The sequence below is a fragment of the Chinchilla lanigera genome, unplaced genomic scaffold (assembly GCF_000276665.1).
Source record: "Chinchilla lanigera isolate Chin_1 unplaced genomic scaffold, ChiLan1.0 scaffold00054, whole genome shotgun sequence".
NCBI lineage: Eukaryota > Metazoa > Chordata > Mammalia > Rodentia > Chinchillidae > Chinchilla > Chinchilla lanigera.
The window spans coordinates 7,757,581-7,778,816 of record NW_004955455.1 but is presented as its reverse complement, the minus strand read 5'-3'; the positions used below and the strand labels follow the sequence as shown (position 1 = coordinate 7,778,816).

Genomic DNA, 21,236 nt, shown 5'->3' with positions numbered 1-21,236 from the left:
ATAGAGGCCTCCTCAGAGAAATTCACCAGTGGAACAGAGCAGTAGATGCAGCAGACTGCAGTGCTTGGTGAGTTATTCTGGTTCAGACATCCTTCAGGAAAGGGTGACTAACTAGAAGCCATCTTGGAGAGGGGCCAACTTAGCTCAAGACTCAGAGCAGCTGTGCACTGGCTCCATCTAGCGGCTCCTAGTGTCAGGGTGAGGTGGAACTCAATTCAAGTACACAGAAGATAAAAAGAGCCAAGTTCAAGGTGTCAGAGAGCTGTGTTCAAGCTGGCAGGAGGCACATGGAGTACTGCAGGTTGAACAAATCAGGTTCCAGCCTCACAGCCAGAAACCAGCCTGAACTTCACTAACGGTGCCGGTTTGCTGGGATCATCCACCACCCACCATAAATCTATAGTTGGTTTACTGGGATTAATCAATACCGATCTGTTTTCTTTTTCCTTGATTGTTCTTATTTTTATAAGACTATGAATACTGTTTATAATTTTGTTGTTCCTGTTGTTCTGCTTTGATTTTTGTTTCTTCCTTCTCTCTTTCACCTGTTTTCTTCACCAGTGTCCCAAAGTCTATGTAATCTTCCTTTGCCCTCCAGCCTTGATTCTAATCTCTACCTCTTCTTCTATTTCTCTACTTCTCTCTCTTAACTCCCTTTAAATTTTCTCTCTTGAAGATAAAATCACCATACTAAGGGCATATTTACTGTGTACAATTTTCTAGTTTGTTTTAGACTTTGTTATATAACCACCAATCTAGTTCAAATGGTTAAAAATGGCGAATTAGGGGCTGGGGATTTAGCTCAGCAGCACAGCACCTGCCTGGGAAGCACAAGGTCATGAGTTCAAGTCCCGGTACCAGGAAAAAAAAAAAAGGCAAATTAATGCTTACAGTCTGTCATTTTCCAGGCTGTAGTTGATGCTATTGTTATTGTTGATTGTACTACTCTAGCCAACATGACATAACTGTTCTAATCAGTTGTTCTTCCTGGCATGCCAAGAATGAGACTGCCTAAAGGTCATAAACAATACTAAAAGGCCAGTGCCAAAGAACCAGTGGGTAGGCCAAATAAGCAGCAACTTCTCACCCCCAATAAATTGAAGAGAGAGGATTCTGCAACAGACTGAAAATCCAAAAGCTAGCTACACTTAAGAGACACCTTTGAGAAGTAGTAGTTTCCTAAGGTTCTAAATACTAACAATAAAGCTAACTGCAATAAGCAATTTATAAGCAACAACCCAGGAATTAAACTTAAAAAAAAAAAAAGAAATGAGAAGATACTTAAGCAAGATGCAATCCCAGACTTTCAGGTCACCAAAGGCAAACCCAGGAGACAATGAGGTGGGACAATTCTAAAGTCACCCACTTGGACTCTCAGAAGTGGTAACAGTGGAAGGAATGAGGCAAATGAACAAGGCTTTAGAAAAAAATCAAATCAGACATAATTTCTCAGAAAACTACAGAGATGGTGACCATAATGAAAGATATGGTGCAGTAGTCAGGGTTTGCAAGGGAATAGATTTAATATAGGACACATAATTTATAGTATTATTTTATAATATTCACCCAAAGAGTCAAATGAAGAAAAGTGCAGGAGATATCAATGTACTAGAGACCCAGAGAATGCAGCTGAGGGCCTGGATCCCACAGCAATGTCCTGTACAAGTCCAGCTGAAGAGCTAGAGCCCATGGCAATGTCCTCCACAAATTCAGTTGGAGGCCTAGAGCCCACAACAATGTCTCATGCAAGTCTATATCAAGGATCTGCACTGGGAAGGCCCAAAGGTCAGTGGTAGAAGCTAGAAAGTCTACACCAGTGGTATAAAGGATCTGTGCCAGCAGACTGAGGGATCTATACTTCAGCTCACAGTAAGGACCAGCGCTCCCCTGAAAAGAACCACAGCCATCCTTTGCAACAGCAAGGATCTAAGCTCCTTCAATAATGAGAACATCTGAGTTCCTATCAGGAAAATCAGCATGACAAGCTTCTCCAGGAGAATCAACAACATACCATCTTCCCCTCTAGTTCTCCTTTTATGCTGTGGGCAACAGTCCTCAGGTACGCATTCCACACCCAGAACCATGCTGATGCAGTTCAGCTGGATGTTACAAATTGATTATTAGTTAATCCACCACATATGGCTAGTGACTCTAGAGCAGATTCAGATATCAGAAATGCCCAACATAGGAAAGAAACAGAATCCATGAAAGAAATTAGAACAGATATCCAAGGTTAAAAATTCCACTGAAAGTACACACAGCAGAACATGGCACTATGAAGACAGAATCTCAGCTCTAAAAGACAGGACTGTGGTTCACGATCATGAAAAGAAAGATTTCTTAAAAATAGCAAGGAACCACAAAAAATCAACCCAGTAGCTGCTAGATGATGCAAAGAAGAATAACAAAAGGTTGATCAGAGTCAGTGAAAAAGCAAGAGATACCACAAACCAACATTAAAAAAAAAAAAAACCTGTTCACAGAAGTAATGGTAGAAAACTTCCCAAGCAGGGAAAAAGAATTTGACATAGAAATAAGCAAGGCATATAGAACTCCAATTAGCCATGATTAAAAAAAAATCTATACCAAAGCATATACTAGTCAAGGTTGCTGGGCATGGTGGTACACGCCTGTAACCCCAGCACTTGGGAGGCTGAGGCAGAAGGACTGCCAGAAGTTCAAGGCCAGCTTGGGCTACACAGTGAGTTCAGGAACAAGAACTATATAGCAAGATCCTGTCTCAAAAAAAAAAAAAAAAAAGACTGAAGAGCACAAGTAAATGTAATACATGATCGTAAATTGGATTCCAGGCCAAAATTTCTTTCCTTTTGTGATAATGAATGTTAGCATAAATAGTGAAATTTAATTAACAACTATATACTAGATATCAGCATTATATTAATGTTAATTTCCTGATTTTTATAATTTTATTATGGTCATAAAAGAGAATGTTGGGTTGCATGTGTAGCTGAGTACTACAGCATTTACTTAGAATGTGTGAGAACCTCAGTTTGATCTCTAGTTGCACAAAACAGGTGAGGGGAGAACTTGCTTTTTAAAAAATACATACACAGTGAAATATTCAGCATTAAAGATCATTATGTCTATCATTTACACTCAAAAGTTTCAGAGAAAAATTACATGTGTACATGGATATGTGTGTATACGTGTATGCATGTCTGTGTGTATATTTGTGAATGATGTAATTCTGATAAAAGGCAAAAGGTTAATGTGTGGGAATCTTGTATATTGGAGTATACTAGAGCTGGGTATAGTGCCCACACAATGCAATCTTAGCAACTTAGGAGGCTGAGGCAAGAGGTTTGCAAGTTTGAGGTCAGCCTGGACAATTTAGCCAGATCCTGTCTCAAAATAAAATTTTTGCCTGTAATCCCAGCACTTGGGAGGCAGAGGAAGGAGGACTGTCATGAGTTTGAGGATAGCCTGACCTACATAGTGAATTGAAGGCCAGGCTGAACTACACAGCAAGATCCCAACTCAAAAAAAAATAAATAAAAAATAAAAATTTTTAAAAGGACTGGGATGTAGCACAATGATGGAGCATTTGCCTAGTATATGTGAGGTCCTAGGTTCAATCCTTAGCACCACAAAACAAAAACAAAAGAAGAGTATACTGGAGAGCTGGGCATGGTGGTAGAAGTCTACACTTCTAGCATTCAACAGGCTAAGGAGAACATCTGAGCCCAAGATTTGGAGAACAGCCTGGACAGCTTAGCAAAACCATGTCTCAAAAACACAAAATCAAAACAAAACATATTGCCTTGGTTACTTTTCTCTTGTTGATGAGACAAAATACCCACCATTCAAAATTAAAGAAGGAAAGGTTTATTTAGCTCACAGTTTGTGCAGTTTTCAGTCCATACTTGGCTGGCTCCAAGGCAGAGTGGCACATGGCAGAGGGCAACAGTTCTTGGTGGCTGAAAACAGCAAAAGCAACAAGAGCAAAAGGGGCAGGGAACCCAGTCTCTTTTCCTCCCTTATATGGTATGCAGGCTACCACCCCCAGGGCAGGTGTAGCACTCACACAATCTCCATGCCCTCCTCTTGCACAGGATGAGGATGTCTACAAAGTAAGGTCCCAGGCTCCCTGCTGAGTCACTTAATTAAACTTCTGAACTTCTCAAGTTGACACAATGTATCAAGCATTACACATATAAACAAGAACAGGAAGATATGGAAAGCTGCTAGTCTCACTTATAACAATGCAAATACAAATTAAAAACACTGCCCAATCTCTTTATATACCACTGAATGGTTAAAATGCAAGCAGTAACAACTTAAGTGCAGGTGACAATGTAGAGCATCCAGGGGAATAAACAGTAACCACTATGAGAAGCTTCTGTTCCTGTTTATTAAAGCTAAATACAAGTATACCCATTTCACTGGGGCCAATAGAAATGGGTGTACATGTGTAAGAATGTTCCTAACAATGCTGGAAACTCCCAAAGTCCCTCAGTACAAGAGATGAATAAATTGTAATACATTCATTCCAGAGATTACCAACTAGCAACGGAGAGGAAGAAATTACTGTTATATGGGACAATATGAGTAAGAAACCAGTCACACATTAAAAAAAAAAAAAAAAAAACAAAAAACCATAGTTATGGCTACATTTATATAGCATAATGATCAAAAACTGGCAAAATTGACCTCTGGTATTAGATGTTAAGGTAGTAGTTATTCCTAGAGAAAATGCAAAGGGCAATGATAAGCTGGGGCACTAGGGAACTTTCTAAGGAGCAGGGATAGTACATGACTCAGTTGTGGGTACAGGATATGTTCACTCTGCAATGATGTGCCAAGCTCAGCACTTATGCTTTGTGAACTTCTTTGTACATACAGAATTTATCAACAAAAAGTAAAAACAACCAACCAACTCTGCACTTTACAACTTGTCTTTTACACTAAGCAACTTGCAGGTTCAATGCTATTTTTCCCTATTTCTTTTAATTTTTGCTATAAGATTTTGCAAACACATGTATTACATTAATATACCCCATCCAATGCCAAGATATAAACTGACAAAGGAACAGATTATTAGCCTACTTTTCAATGACAGATGCAAGATGCAGATCATTCAGTAAAAGTAGTCCACATACAAAAAATAGTATTTCTCAAGGTCAAGTCTATATTTCCTAGTCTGCATCTTTACCTCAAATAGTAAGATTAGTTTTCAAATTTTACCTTTCAAATTTCAGAGACAAAATGTTCATTTGGCTTATATGGCTAGCATACGTGTGTGTGTGTGTACTTGTGTGTGGTACTGAGATTGAACCCAGGCCCTCATGCATGCTAGGTCAAGTATTCTACCACTAGCTATGCCCCTAGCCCTGTTAACTAAATTTTACAGTGGGACTAACCTCCTCAAAACTCACCAGGGACAGCAACAGTGCTTCATTTTATATTTACAAAAGTTCCAAAGAGCAGTGAGGTACTCTGGAACAAATGTGTCCTTCCTTCTAACCCTCAACTGTATCTAGCCTCAATTTCTGAAATGAAAGAAGTGAAAAAAATGCATATTCCTATACCCTGCCAATGAGAATTTTGTACAGTGATGATACATAGGTGTGTGGGTATCCATACAAGAATGAGTAAGTATGCATACACGATGTCTAAATAATTAATTATCTAGTTAATCATCAGAGCTCCATCACAGTTATAGGATTTCTATCATGTGCCAAAGTAACAACGAAAAACAAAAATTCAAAAACAGTAAGACTTAACTCTGAGGCCTCCTCTTTTTCTGCAGTGCTAGAGATCAAATGTGATGCTTCACTCATGCCAGGCAAGCATTCTGTCACTAAGCTATACTCCAACCCCTCAAAGTCCTTCACTGTTTTCAATTATTCTATTCATTTTCATGATTTTCTTCTTTTTTCCTGTCTGTCTCGCCTTGCTTCCTTCAATTTCTTTCTTTTTTTTTTTTTTTTTTGTCTTTTTGAGACAGGGTCTTGCTGTGCAGTTCAGGCTGGCCTTGTGCTCACTTTGTAGCCCACGCCGGCCTTGAACTTGCAACAATCCTGCCTCAATCTCCGAGCCTGTGCCACTGGCCTTGAGCTCACTTTGTAGCCCACGCTGGCCTTGAACTTGCAACAATCCTCCTGCCTCAATCTCAGAGCATGTGCCACCACGCCCAGCGTGCTTCCTTCAATTTCTAACCCATGACTTTTTTCTTCTCCTCTCTTTAGTGAAAGTAATTACTCTAGTCTAGACAAAATGTTTCCAAATAGCTTTACCTCTTCCTTGACCCTCCCTACCACACTCACACACACACACACACACACACACACACACACACACACACACAAAGCTGCCAATGCAGCAGAGCCAAAGATATGAACAGCTGGTATGTGTTGGCAAGAGCTGATAATAGTTTTTCATTGCAATGGAAAAATACTCACTGTTCAAGACCAAACTACCAATAACTCCAGATCCACGCCTCAGAAAATCTAACATGCCTGCTCAGTGCACATTCCATAGTAAATCTTTAGACACTGCCTGCCTCTGATGAGGAGGCCATAGAAGGATCACAGTACTGCATATCTAATGCCAATGTTTCAACTTGTTTTTCCAGTCCCACAAGTAACAGGTCAACCAGTCACACAGGGACTCCATTTTAAAGACTGCCCCAGCAACTGAGAAACAAGTTAGGTCAGAAAATGCTGCACATCTTACATGAAAGAGTGGTAGCATTGCCACCAAGAAAATATTTAAAACTAATGGAAGTAAGGCAAAGGTCTATTCCTGGTACCATACTCCAGGTCACAAGTCATCAGGGGCATAGCAAGGAGAAAATCTGGAGGTATCTCCAACCCCATGGAAGAAGTCTCAGTTCCGTTTCAATAACCCTGGAATAGAAAAATCAGCATTTCCTGTTAGATCTTTCCACAAAGATAAGGAAGTCCCTCACCAATTGTTCCTATAAGGTGCTTCTTAAAATAATTAAGGCATTCTTAGGCAAAATGCTTTTGAATGGATCATGTTTCAGGTTAGCTTGATTTCTCCTTATCAGACTAGCAGAAACTCCCTCCTAGCTGGGCGTGATGGGGCATGCCTGCAATTCCAGTGCTCAAGAGGCTGAAGCAGCAGGATCACCTTGAGTTCAAGGCCAGCCTGGACTATACAGAGCAAGATTCTGTCTCAAAAAAAAAAAGAAAAGAAAAAGAAAAAAAAAAGAAAAAGAAACTTCTTCCTGGTTTTCTGCACAAAGTTTCTATTCAAAATATCATAAACCTAAAACAAGCAAGTACAAAACAGAGTTTTGGCTGCTTGCAGTGGTATGCTTCTGTAACCCCAGTTCTCTAGGAAGCTGAGGCTGCAGGACTACAAGTTCGAACCCAGCTTGGGCAGTTCAGTGAGATCCTGTCTCAAAATATAAAACTAAAAATGAATGGAAGGATGCAGCTCAGTGCAAAGGCCCTGGGATCAATTTGCAATACTACAAAAAAAGATTTTAAAAAATTTTTGAACTGAGAAAGGCTGAAAGAATACCGTGCAATGACAACAGAAAACATCAACATCATTAACAGATTGAGCCAAAAGAAAAACACCATGGAGCAATCTCATCCCTTGGAAGGCCCAAACCAACACACAGACAGTGAGAACACCCTATGGGAAAAGTATTACACAGAGGATTCAACTCTGGGCTAGAGAAAAGTTCCTAGGGTTAATTAATAAAAATGCCACGACCTGCACTAGAGATGTAGCTCTGTGGTACATCTCCTTACCTAACATGTACAAGGCCCTCAGTTTGATCTCCAGCAAGGCACAATTACTGTCATTTACTAAGCACTTGCTCTGCGCCAGGCCCTGTACCATGCATTTTCATAGATTTCCTCATTTGATCGTGACCACTGCCCTATGAAGCACATACTGACCCCAGATCTGTCTGTTCCCAAAGCTTATGATCTAAATAATCATCATTATTCTATGTAAAATAGAATTAAGCCAGCCTCTGAGGAGTATAAAGAAAACTAATTGTGCTCTTAATAAATTAAAATTCCCAATTTTGGCCAAGTATGGTAGCACACACTTATAATCCCAGCACCTAGGAGGCTGAAGTAGGAGGATGGCCAGAAGTCTGAGGCCAGCCTGAGCTACAATAGTGAGTTCAGGGGCTGGGGATATAGCTCAGCGGCACAGCGCCTGCCTGGCAAGCACAAGGTCGTGAGTTCGATTCCCGGTACCGGAAAAAAAAAACAAAAAAAAAGTGAGTTCAAGGCCAGCCTGAACTACATAGCAAGATCCTGTCTCAAAAAATAAGACCTGGCTCAAAACTCTTAAATATCCTCTTACTTGAAACTGTTTACACTACTCTATTGCACCCTCAAGGTATCTGACATTTTCTATGTGTATTTCAGTTAATTGTGTTTGTGCCTTACCTCCATTTTTTCTCCACAAGCTCCCTGACAGACGCTACCTCCAGGCAGGCTCTACCTCCAGCATAACCCCTCCCACAATGCTGGCACTGAACTGTTTGTTTTATATACAAGCCTGTTATTTAGTTTCATTCATAAAGACAAACCAAAACACCAACTAAGGCCACCTCACTGTAAGCTCTCTTCAAAGGGCCATGTGTTCCCAGTATCATTTGAGGTTAAACCCTAAAAAGCAATCATTTAAAAAACTCAACATCAAAAAAACAAATAAATTAAAAATAAAAATTAAAAATTCATCACATTAAAATATACTCCTCCTAAAATTCTTCACGTAAGAATTTTATTTAATTCTTCTTCACATAAGTTTTTTATTTAAACACTCTCACTGTTAATACCTTTGACAATAATGCAGTTCCAGGTTTTACAAGTTTTCCTCCTGTAGTTGCTGAAGAGCTGTTTTCAGGCTTAATTTTCTCTACCGTTTGTGTTTTACTTGTCCCAGACACCTTAGGCACTGAGCCAACACTCCTGCTTGCTTTCTTCATTCTGGGCTGCCTCTTTATGATGCATTTACGATCAAATCTGTGGAAAGAAATGGAAAAGAACAAAATTGGAAGACAGCTCTTTAGAAATGCTTTTGAAGGATTTTTTGTGAACTTTTGAAAATTTTTATGATAAAAATGTTTGAAAGCTAGCTGTCACTGCAAAACTCAAATGAAAATTCTTAGACTTACTTATCAGAATGCACCCTATTTTTACAGCTTCCTCCTTGAATAACACTAATTTGAAATTATGTTGTGTATTCTAGTTCACTGAGGACAGAAATGCCCTACTATTTTCAGTGCTTCCTATTTTGAATTCTTCCTCCTTGACTATTACTAATTTGAAATTATTCTGTACATGCTAGTTCACTGAGTAAAAGGAATGTCCAACCTCTCTAATACAACTGGGTGTAACTCAGTGAACATTATCTTAGCATTAAATGAAGAATAATCATCTTGGCATTTGGGAAATGGCCATTCTACTGGTATCTGGGGGTGATCCAAATTATCCAGCAAAGTCCTAATTTCAAATATCTGTTGTGACATTACCACCTCAGCAGGTAGAACATCACAGAAATAAAAACATTCAAGATCTAAATACATTTTCCAGCCTATCTCTCTTATCAGGAAGCAGTACAGAAATTCCTTATCAAAGCACTGGCCCCAACTGGTGGTTCAGAAAATAAGGCCACCCTCTATAGCTGTAAACAGCATGACAGTTCTTCCACCTAAGTAATACACACTTTATTTCAAGCCAGGGAACCTTGGAATAATGCAGCACACAAAGCTGAAGCTAGATAATCCCTTAAACACATTTGTGAGCTAGAAAGCAGTCTCTACAATATGTTTGGGAAGACATACTGGAACACTTTGCACAGAGTGATACAATTAACCAAACAAAAGCCCATTTTAAAAGTATGGTGTTTTATGTAGGATAATTCCAAGACACCATACCGAATACAAGTCCATCTATTTTATGAAGATAGCCATACACTAATAAAAATGAAATAGTAAATCTGGAAAAGAAAAGGCTCATTCCAACAGCCTTACTGAGTATTTTATGTATACTGTGCTTTATCTTGCCTTGACATACCACCATAGTACAACTGGTTTGGTGGTGAGAACAGCAAGGCAGGGTAAGAAGGTTCTGCTCCTCCCTCAACATAATAAAGCCTTAGAGCAAAGGGAACACACCAAAACACAGTGAAACTTCAAAGAATCTCTCCAAAATAATGTACAATACAATCAAATTACCTATCCACTTTTAAACCTTTTGCTTTCTACTCTCCTTTTCTATTTATGTAACCTGCCTAGAGTAAGCACTCCCTCTACACCAGCTCTACCATTTATTTCTTACATGTTCCCAGACAATACCAAAAATGACCAAAACAGACTCAAGGAGTTTCCAGTAACAGATGAAATACACAGTCATGCTGATCCCTGACAGCCAGTAATTTAGGATTTTCTCACAAAATAAATTACATAGATTAGATCTGCTAACTCAAAGTACTGTTAAAAAAATCAAATCAAGTTCTAAGAAACTTTCCTTTATCTTCCCACTTATGAACTTCTGTACGTGCCTTGTAAATGCTGCCCAAAGTTTCTTTTCTCCTCCAAATATTCTACACCTGAATTCCTTTCTATCACACCATTCAGACTACCAGTCTCTGCTTACTCTTCCAGCCCTTGTCAAATTGACTTTTTTTGTTGTTGCTTTTTTTGAGACAGAGTCTCACTCTGTAGCTCAGAATGGCCTTGAATTCATGGCAATCCTCCTGCCTCAGCCTTCCAAATGCTGGAATTACAGGCTTGTGCCACCATGTCCAGCCTCAAACTGACAGTTTCCAAAGTAGAATTATCCAACAGAATTTACTGCAATAATGAAAATGTTCTATATCTCTAAATGTACTAACAGGGTAGCCACTAGGAGCCATTTAGTGGCTACTTAGCAAAAAATGTGGCTAGTGTGACCGAGGAATTGAATTTTGCTTAATTTAAAGCTGCACACCTGTAATCCCAGCCCTTGGGAGACTGAGGCAGGAGTATCACCCTGAGTTCAAGGCCAACCTGGGCTACAGCTGAGTTCAAGACCAGACTGAAAAGCACAGCGAGACCCTGTCTCAAAAAAACTTTTTATTTAATTTATGAAAAGGGCTGGAGATGTAACTCAGTATGAAGGCCCTAAATTCAATCTTTAGTACGTGGGGTGCGGGGGAGGGAGTCTACCATGTGGACATACAAATGTTAAGTAACAGAAGACCAGAGAATGTAAGTAACTCTCCCTGGGCCAATTCTTCTTAAGCAACAGTAACCTGAATCCAAACTCCAATGGCTTCTGCTATTTTCTAGGGCCTCCAGTGTATCCATACACAGAGCTTCCTCAGAAATATGCAACTCTGATCTCAATGAACATTTCACAAGATATAAGTAAACTGTAACAACACTAAAACTATATTGTTCAATCTGTCCCTTCAGGATTTATCTGCTGGCTCTATGGATTTGGGGGGGGGCGGTGCTGGGGATGAAGGGTAGTTGGGATAGAATTTAGAACTGCACACACAGTAAGCACTTGCTCTACCCCAGAGCTATGTGCCCAGCCCACTGCTGGCACAGTATTCTTAGAGGAAAATTTCCATTTTGATGTACTAAGTATCAGGTTTTTTGTTTTTTGTTTTTTTAAACAAGGTCTAGCTGTGTAGTTTAGGCTGGCCTTGAACTCACTATGTAGCCTAGGCCAGCCTCGAACTCACAGTGATCCTTCTGCCACAGCCTCCCCAGTGCTGGAATTACAGGCATGCACCACGATGCCCAGCAGTACCATGTTATTTAATATAGACGCTATCTTTTTTAAAGCAGAAAATTTATTTCCAGATCTAGATCAATGTGTATTAAGTTAGAGCTATAAAAGCACAATTCTGAACTATAATCATGTTAATTTATATTTACTGCTTTTTTATTTAAGATAATACTTGCAATTTGTTAGGCATGGATGGAAACTCAAAGTTATTCCCATTATAAAAATAAACCCTCCATTTTAAAAGGCTGAGAACCGGGGATGTAGCTCAGCGGCACAGTGCCTGCCCAGCAAGCATGAGATCATGAGTTTGATTCCCTGGTACAAAAAAAAAAAGTAAAAAGCTGTAGTCTGGGTGGCCAGAACCTTTACCAGCATGTCTCAGTGCTTACTCTCTAAGACAGGATTTACAGCTCCAGGTTTACAGCCTTGCCTAAACCTAATTACACATGCAAAGCCACACAGGAAGTTCCAGTGTTTCCTTTATTTTATGATTAAAACTTACTAAGGAAAACAAATATAGGGCCATCGCTTATCTTCCACATATGGTAAACTAATATTTCAAATCAAACCAGACTACATATAATTAAAAAAATGTCTTGCAGGGGCCGGGGATATAGCTCAGCAGCACAGCGCCTGCCTGGCACGCACAAGGTCCTGAGTTCAATTCCCAGTTCCAAAAAAAATTTTTTAAAAATGTGTTGGAAGCTATTAATAGGCTATCCCACATGCCATATTATTCACCAAAAAAAAAAAAAAAAAAAAAAATCAAGCTACAAACATCTGACTGCTAAAGTCTTAAGGAACTCATTATTGACTCAGCATTCAACTCTTTATACAATGAAAGCCAAAAACTATGGGAACTAGTCAGGAAGAAAACAGATAAATATATGAATATAAGAGTAAGAATAGGACTATATAATTGTCCCTCAGTATTGTGGGATGGTTAGTACCAGGACCCCTATGAATTCCAAAATTTGCAGGTGCTCAAGTCCCATATATGCAAAGTAGTATTTCCATAGAATCCATACAAATCCTCTGTACTTTAAATCATGTCTAGATTATTCATAATACTTTTACTATTCATATAGTAAATGCCATATAAATAACTATTATACATATTGTTTAGGCACCAAAAAACAAGAAAAAAGTATATGTTCACATAGATGCAATGTTTTTGGTGGTGGTGGTGCTGGGGATCAAACCCAGGGCCTTGTGCATGCAAGGCAAGCACTCCACCAGTGATCTGCATAGCCAGACCCTAGATGCAATTTTTGAGGAGGGGATTATTTTCAATCTGAGGTTGCCAAACCCAAAGATGGGGGTCAGAGAGGGTGGGCAAACAAAACAGTACTTACTTTTGAGGAACTCATAGTATAGTGAAAGAAATGGGATGTAAATAAATATTAAATAAGTTTCCATCCTTCATAATTTTAACCCTAGCACTCAGAAGGCTGAGGTAGGAGGACTGCCACAAGCTCAAGGCTGGCCTGGGCTACATAGTGAGTTGAATGCCACCCTGGACTACACAGCAAGATCCTGTTTAAAATAAAAAAAGGCAAATATGTTTCCCTTAGTGGGCCATTCTCCTAGGTCAGTACCACCAATTCCCCAGCCACTCCTCTGTGGACTCCTATACTATCTGTGTCAAATGACATCATGATATTAGTCGAAATATAACTCCTAACCTGTTAGATGTCAGATATACTAAACTGGTGTCCCCCAAAGTGAAAGAGGTAAAATGGAGGTTAAGAGTAGGAAAGATTTATTGAGACAGCTCCTGAGAGAAGGTGGGGGTCCCAAAAGTAGTTTGCCACTGAAGCCCTTTGTCAGAGGTAATTTATAAAGCAAAGTCCCAATGTGGCTTCAACATGGGTCAAACTACAATCAACCTATAAGATTACAAGTATAGGTGCTGAACTAATATTGATCTTATAGAGAAGTGAGCCACACAGCAAGGGAACATGGAAAGAACAAAGGCATTTTGGAGAAGGTTCAGATGCTCTGGTCATCCACCTGGGTGACTGTGTCCACATGTTCTGGTCATCCCCCTAGGTGACTGATGTCTATCTGAACTTTACTGAGACCAGGTGATACCAATCATAGCACAATCTCCAGTTATTGCTTATCCCTCAGGGAGGCAATGTAGGACTGGTCACTGCAGCTTTATCTTGATGCCTGGACTTCAACAGATATGCCTCCGGCCAGTTACTGTGTGCTCTCATCTTTTGCACTGACTTTCTCCTAGGCCTATCCCTGTCTGTCCATTAACTTCTACCTAGCTTAGCTGCCTATAACAATCAGTGCATGAGCACTCTGGAGCTGGGCATAGATACTAGACAGATCTGCCCTGGCAAGCTCAGAGTACAGCATCCTCCATCTAGACTCTGAGCTGCTATTAAGCTTTAAAAAGAACAAAAAAACAAAAGCTCACTTTTCTTAGGGCTATCAGAGGCTAATACTGAGATCATGGTTACCTAATGCTTTCAAGTCTCTGTTCACAAAAACTGCTGCTAAACTGCTGTGTGTGTGTTTGTGAAAGGCTCTCCGTAAATCACCGAGGCCAAGCGCATACTCAATCCCCCTGCCTCAGCCTCCTGAGTAGCTGGGATTACAGGCATGTACCACTGCACCAAGACAAGGTCTCTCTATACAGTCCAGGCTGACCCCAAACTTGCTATATAGCTCAGGCTGGTCCCAAACTCTTGATCCTCCTGCCTCAGCCTCACAAGTGCTAGGATCACAGGCCTGTATCACCGTGCCCAGGTTGGATACTCTCCATTAGCCTCCCTCCTAATAAGTGATGGCTTCAGTCTAAGTCACCTGACCATTCCATATTCTCTTCTACAATAGAAAGCTAGATTTAAGCAATCTCTAAAGTATCTTCTGAGGGGCTGGGGGTTTAGCTCAGCGGCAAAAGCGCCTGCCTGGCACGCACAAGGTCATGAGTTCGGTTCCCAGTACCAGAGAAAACAAAACAAAACAAAAAAAAACAACCACGATAAAGTATCTTCTGACTTCAAAAACATTAATATTTAATACAATTCAATTAATGTGTGACAATGTTACACAGAACAAAGCAATCATAAGAACCATGAAAAGCACCCTCTGGGTCTCAGATCAAGTAAGTAGAGTTCTGAACTTAAAAATCAGGAGACCTAGGTTCCAGCTCCTCCTCTGCCATAAAAGATGTGTGACCAAGGGCAAACCACTTAATCACTTTATATCTTCCCAAATTTCTTCTCCTATAGAAAGAAACTGATAACCACCTAACATAAAGAGTTCTTGGGCCAGGCATAGTTGTGCACACCTGTAGTCCCAGGAGCTGGGAAGCTGAGGCAAGAGAATTGCTGGAGTTCAAAGCTAGCCTGGGCTCACAGTTAGACCCTGTCTCAAAAAACCAACACAGGAGTTCTTATACAGAATAACACTTGTAAATCAATGAGAAGAAAATCATTACATCCTAAAAACAGAAGTTATTTCATTAGAGCTCAAAGGTCAGAAAAGTGCTATAATAACCCAAGATCAGGGATGGCAATTTATTTCTGTAATTCAATAACCCAACCTTCTCCAATGATACATCCCTGAAAGATACACCAATCAACTTTCAGAAATAACACCAAAAGTACCTTTGTGAAATTATTATTTTGTGTGTGTGTGTGAAATTATCTTAACTCTCATATTGCATCCAGAAGGGTCCAGCCCAAATTGTAAAGATCAGATTGTCTTGGAAAACACAACAGATCTTTCTGCTGCTAAACTGCTGTGTCTCTAGAGCCATCTAGAGCTGAGCTAAATCCCCATCCCCTCAGAGCCATCTTCAGCCCAGGCACTGTGGGACAGGAACTCTTCTCGCCAACTACAAAGGGAGTCCCTCCATCCCTCCTTTCTGTAGTCACACCCAACAACATTATGACTCTTGTCACTACTTTTTCCTTTAAACTGTTCCTACTCACTGTCATTAAAATCATTTGTTTCCTCTGTTACAGAAAATGTACTGCTATTTAAAACGGTTTAAATTTAGTTATTAATTTATATTTTAAATCCTCTGTGATTTTTTTTTAAACAGTTAATAACCATCAGATGGCCCTAAACCTGTAAGATCAAATCTGTACCCTTGGGAAAGTTACTTAACCTCTTTAATAATTTCCTCATACATAAAATACATCCCTTATAAAGATGCTGAGGATTAAATGAAATAATGACCTAAAGTTCTAGGCAGAGTGGCAGCCCACAGTAAAGAATCCACTGATAAATGTGAGTTATCATAATAATTTACAGAAGAACACACTGTATGTTCTGGGTATGACTAATGCCTTATTAAAATAAAAGCAGTAATTCAAAAGACATTTTGTGAGGAAAAACCCTCTATAAGGAATGACTAAAGATTGTTTTTCTTACTACTTACTTAAATTATATATTACGGCACACAGATCTCAACAAACAACACTAGCTTCTAGTTCTTTCCCACTGAAAATTACATATCAGAAAATACTAAAAATATAGTAGGGAGTCTGCAATAATGATAATCAAGAGGCCTGGACTGTAGTCCCAAGGCTGGTTCCAGCTATATGAGCTTAAGCAAATTACCCTAACTCTATAAAGTGAAGGTAGTAGATTATAATCTCTCAGGATCTCAAAACCTCTTATTTCATGACTTTTTTAAAGTAGAAATTGCTCACTGGTTAGGACTTCTGCCTATCAATGTTCTACTAAATATCCACAAAGGATTCTGACCCAAGAAACCTAAATACATTTGACACATTCAGAAACCACCATAGGAAGAGGACAAATTTCTGGGCCCTTAACTGCTACTCATTAAAAGCAAGATTTGTGTTTTTTTCTGAGACCTTCAGAAAAGCAGTTTCACTTGGGCCTACAGATGTTCAATAGGTAAATAAAAGTAGAACAAGAATTGATTAACCTTCACTTTGTAAAACTCTGTAAATTCCTTCTCAGCTCTGCAATGGGCACGTCAGTCACTTAGCAAATGTCTATTTAAAAGCTGGCAAACAAAGTTTTTGGGTTCTTACATTTGTTTTAAATTTGTTAATTTGTTTTGGTTTTTTAGTGCTGGGGATCAAATCTAGGACCTTGTTTTGCAACACTGAGCTATGTCTTCAGCCCCTAAACAAGGTTTATTATCCCTAATCTACTTAGCCTGTCTAATCCTGCTTCAAGACTGAGGATACAAAGATCAGAGATTTACAGGAACTTTCAGCCATGCCCAAAAGCCTCCACTGCCTTAAACCTAGTCACCTTGAATCCCAGCACAGCCTCAGATGTTTGAGGCTGCCCCAACAAAGATAATCATTTCCCCTAAAACCGTAAGGATTCCTCCAGGGCAAGGAAACCAGGACTGAGACAATGATTAACTAGACTCCCAACCCACTAGCATCCAATAAAACTGGTCCCTTTTCTTCATTAATGGGTCAGTCTGATACACCTCTTCAAATCTGTACACCTTGCATTTCCTCAAACTGAAACCCTTTTCTTATTGTCTCTTACTTTCCTTTGTTAGGGAACAGGCTTGACCTTTTACCAAGAGCTGTGCCCCATCCCCTTCATTTTTTCTTTCCAATTAAAGCTTTTTCCTGTAAATTTGTGCTAAATCCCTGTTTTAATTTCCATTATGAGGGATGGGGATTTAGCTCAGCGGCACAGCACCTGCCTGACAAGGGCAAGGTCGTGAGTTTGATTCCTGGTACTGGAAAAAAACCCAAACCAAAAACAAAACTAAACAAAAAATTTCCATTATCACTGAAGCAAGCATCCACACTAACTAGTGGCACATTTTAACTCTTTTATTTCACAAACTCTATGTTCAAAATGTAGAAATAACATTACAATTGTTAATTAAGAACAGATTGAAACACTAAGGAGAAGGAATCACAGTCAAGGGAAAACTTTAACTCATGAACAGAGCCACAGAGGAATAAGTAATTTAATGTTAAATGAACCGAAACCAACAACAATCTCACAAAATCATGCATCCAACTACCAAATTTCAAAAAAAAAAAATCCCAGTAACAAATGTCAATGTCAGGAGAGCATGGTGGTGCACACCTTTAATCCCAGCACTACAGAGACTGAGGCAGAAGGATTGCCTTGAGCTCAAGGTCAACCTGAACTATATAATGAGACCTTGTCTCAAAAAGAAGGTTAATTAAATAAATCATAATATAATAGACTAAGCCTACAGATTTCTAATTTTTTTATCACACAGCATACATTCAGGAAGTACATTTTAAAAGTAGGTTGGAGTGAGACTCCATTAAGAAAGTCAAGGACTATTTAGAGGGAAAGTCTGAGCCTTGTCATGTTCAAAACACTGTACATGTGGAAACAGGAGAGAGAAGCAGGAATAAGGTTTTTCCTGTGTGTAACTTTTAGTCTGAATCCACAGGCAAGAATTCAGTACTGCTCAAAAACTTCAATGCCTACTGAGAACACACAACTTTAAAATGATTATTTGGAGGCTGGGGATTTAACTCACTAGTAGAGTGAGTGCTTGCGTAGGAAGCAAAAGGCCCTGGGTTTGGTTCTCAGCACCAAACAATAAAAAGTAAAACTTTTAAATGTTTACTTTTATTATAACAGTATTTTCTTATTTTTAAAGACATACTGACTGTGTAATATATTTAATACAGTAGCTGCAAATTATACAAATTACAGCAGAGTGAGAAAAGATCATCTTCAGATCTACCTGTTCTCTGCTTCTACCTCTAGCCTGGAGAAGGAAGAGACTGCACCCCACTGTTCTCGCTCTCCTCCAGGTAAGCACTCCCCTTTAAACGCCTCTGGCCACAAAAGGAATGGGCAACACCTGTCTGACTTTGTCCCTTCCCCCTCACAAGTCCCTCCTTTCTGCCTGGCCATGTGGTGAAGGGACTTGGAGATGGAGCCCAGGGGAAAGGCTGTACCCATCAGCCATGCCCAAATGGCCCTTTAGTCAGTGACAAGGAAGTGAAGGTATGCAGTAGAGCGGGAGAAAAGGTGGGTAGGAAAGGAAAGATCAAAAAATCTTTTCAAAAATTTGGCTTTGTGAAGGAGTAAGAGTCTGAGTAATGAGGAGGCTGAGACATTTTGTGAATGTTGCAATGGTCATTTAAATATGAGGTCAAGCAACCTGGAATGGGGTAATGGGAACTGAACCCAGGGCCTTCGCACTGAACTACATCCCAAGCCTTTTTTTAAAATATGAGGTCTTGCTAATTCACTAAATTGCCACAGATGGCATAAAACTCTATTTCCACTTGTTTTAGCCACAGAAAACCTACTCACATTGATTTAGGATTTCTCTCAACTACTCTGTAAGATTTAATACAAGGAAATACTTAGAAACAATTAGAAGCTCCCTCAATTTTTCAAACATAGAACCATATAACTCTTTTTCAAAGAGTAACAGAATGACAGAATGAGCAACCTCATCTTACACCAAGACCTCTAAGATCCATTTCTGGAGATTTTTAAATGCAACTTGGTGAAAAGGCTGTTAAACTACTGACAATTCTTAACATTCCAGACAAATGACAAAGCTGAAAAAGGACAGCCTGAAAGAATTTCTGGCTTCAGTACACAAATGATTTCTCCAGATTTAGTCCCAAACAAATTGGTTCCCAACGTTCAAACTGACAGGATGCAATAAGTGCTGAGTATCCTCTGGTCAACCCAAGATTTGATTTGTAACACTGAGATTTCTGAATTTTTCTTTTTTAAAGTTTATTCGGGATGCCTTCAAACCACGGCTTTATGCTCAGACTTTTGGCAGGCAGTTATAAACCTGCACAATACTGTGTTCACAGAATTAACTTCCAACCATGTTTTAATTAAAAACATCTGTTTAAACATTTGTAACTAATTCTGATCCAAAATACAAAATGAAACGTTTTCTCTTTTTTTGGTCTTTTTGAGACAGGGTCTCACTATGCAGTTCAGGCTGGCCTTGAACACACTTTGTAGCCCAGGTTGGCCTCAAACTCACTGTGATCCTCCTGTCTCGGCCTCCCAAGTGCTGGGACTACAGGTGTGCACAACCACACCTGGCTATTTTTTTTTTTTTAAAAGCAGTCTCTTTTTTTTTTGGTACCAGGAATCGAACTCAGGATCTTGTGCTCACTAGACAGGTGCTTGTGTCCCTGAGCTATATCCCCCATTTTCTTTTGTATTTCACTAATGATTCAAATGTAGCAATGTGAAAAAAAAAATCCTTTTTCTAAATAGCTTAAAATTTTAGACTTGAGAATTTGTTTCAACAACGGCACAAAGGAAGTCTTCCTACATTAAACAAGTTAAAACAGATTAAATTCAAATTCAGTTTAGTACAAAATACTGTTTCAACAAACATTTCCTTGGTTAGGTTAAAAAATGAATTAAAATACTATAGTGTTCTTTTCTGCTTGTAAATACTGAGTACAGTGCAGTGGTACTCAAGAGGGGAAAGGTCAATTCTGCACAATGGGACATTCAGAATTATAAATAGGCATTTTTGGTTGTCACAGCTAGGCAAGAGGGAGGAATTACTGACACTGAATGTGAAAAAGGCCAGGATGCCACTAAACAAATACACAGGAAAACACTCCCCGCAAGAGGAATTATATAGCCTAAAATAACAATAGTGTTAGCTGGGAGTGTGGCTAAGTGATAGAGGGCATGCTTTGTATGTGTAAAGCCAGGGATTCCATACCCAGCACCATGAAGAATAAATAAACAAACAAACAAACTAACAATAGAGTTGAGGCCCAGAAACCTTGAAATAAGATGAGTGGGGGGAAAGGGCCGAGGGTAGAGCTCTGCAGCACAACAGCTGCCTGGCAAGCACAAGGTCCTGAGTTCGAGTCCAAAAAAAACAAACAAATAAACTAAGAGGAAAGGTTTGTCTTTCTGTATCATATCATAAACAGGGCAACAGGGTCTCATCTGTACAATCTATTGAGCTGCAAAAGCCACAGCACTATCAGATGGCAGAGCTGAAAGCCAAAGAAATGTCTATGCACAGGGCTTGTCACTCCCCCAGATTTCCAAACAAATTTCCTAGGAAACACTGCGTAGCTAAAGGAAGGGAATTCTCTGATACGCAGGATAAAATCTGAGAAGGAACCATTAGGGCCTCACTGCTTATCTATCATTCCCCCCAACACACACTTGTGCAGTCCCCTGCTGGCCCAGCACAGGCAGAGAGCTCCAAATGGATTTCAGAATCAACTGTTCTCCTGTCTTCTAAAACCTCACTGGCAAGAGAGGTTAGGAGAGAAACTAAACCCTAGGGGCCAGCTCTACACACATGGTTGATTGTAGTCCTGGGGATGCCATGTATATTATTTCATTCAGTCCTCTGTTATCCTAAGATGTAGATGTTATTATCAGATCCATCATAAAAAGGGTGAACCCAAAACTTCCACAGCGAAGCAACCCAAATGTCCATCCACCGAGGATTGGATAAGAAAATTATGGTACTTTTATATAATGGAATATTACTCAGCTGTAAAGAAAGATAAACTC

At 39.5% G+C, this 21,236-nt stretch overlaps 1 protein-coding gene across 4 annotated transcripts in view; it reads right to left on the bottom strand.

Annotated features, from left to right (window-relative positions):
* The window catches only part of Specc1l (sperm antigen with calponin homology and coiled-coil domains 1-like), a 140,385-nt gene that overhangs the window by 100,673 nt on the left and 18,476 nt on the right, over nucleotides 1–21,236 (bottom strand). For all 4 annotated transcript variants that reach the window (XM_005396373.2, XM_005396375.2, XM_005396376.2 and 1 more), the window contains exon 2: nucleotides 8,795–8,981. In XM_005396373.2, the coding sequence (XP_005396430.1) occupies nucleotides 8,795–8,944 (150 nt within the window). In that variant the 5' untranslated portion in view covers nucleotides 8,945–8,981. The remainder of the gene's footprint in view (nucleotides 1–8,794; nucleotides 8,982–21,236) is intronic.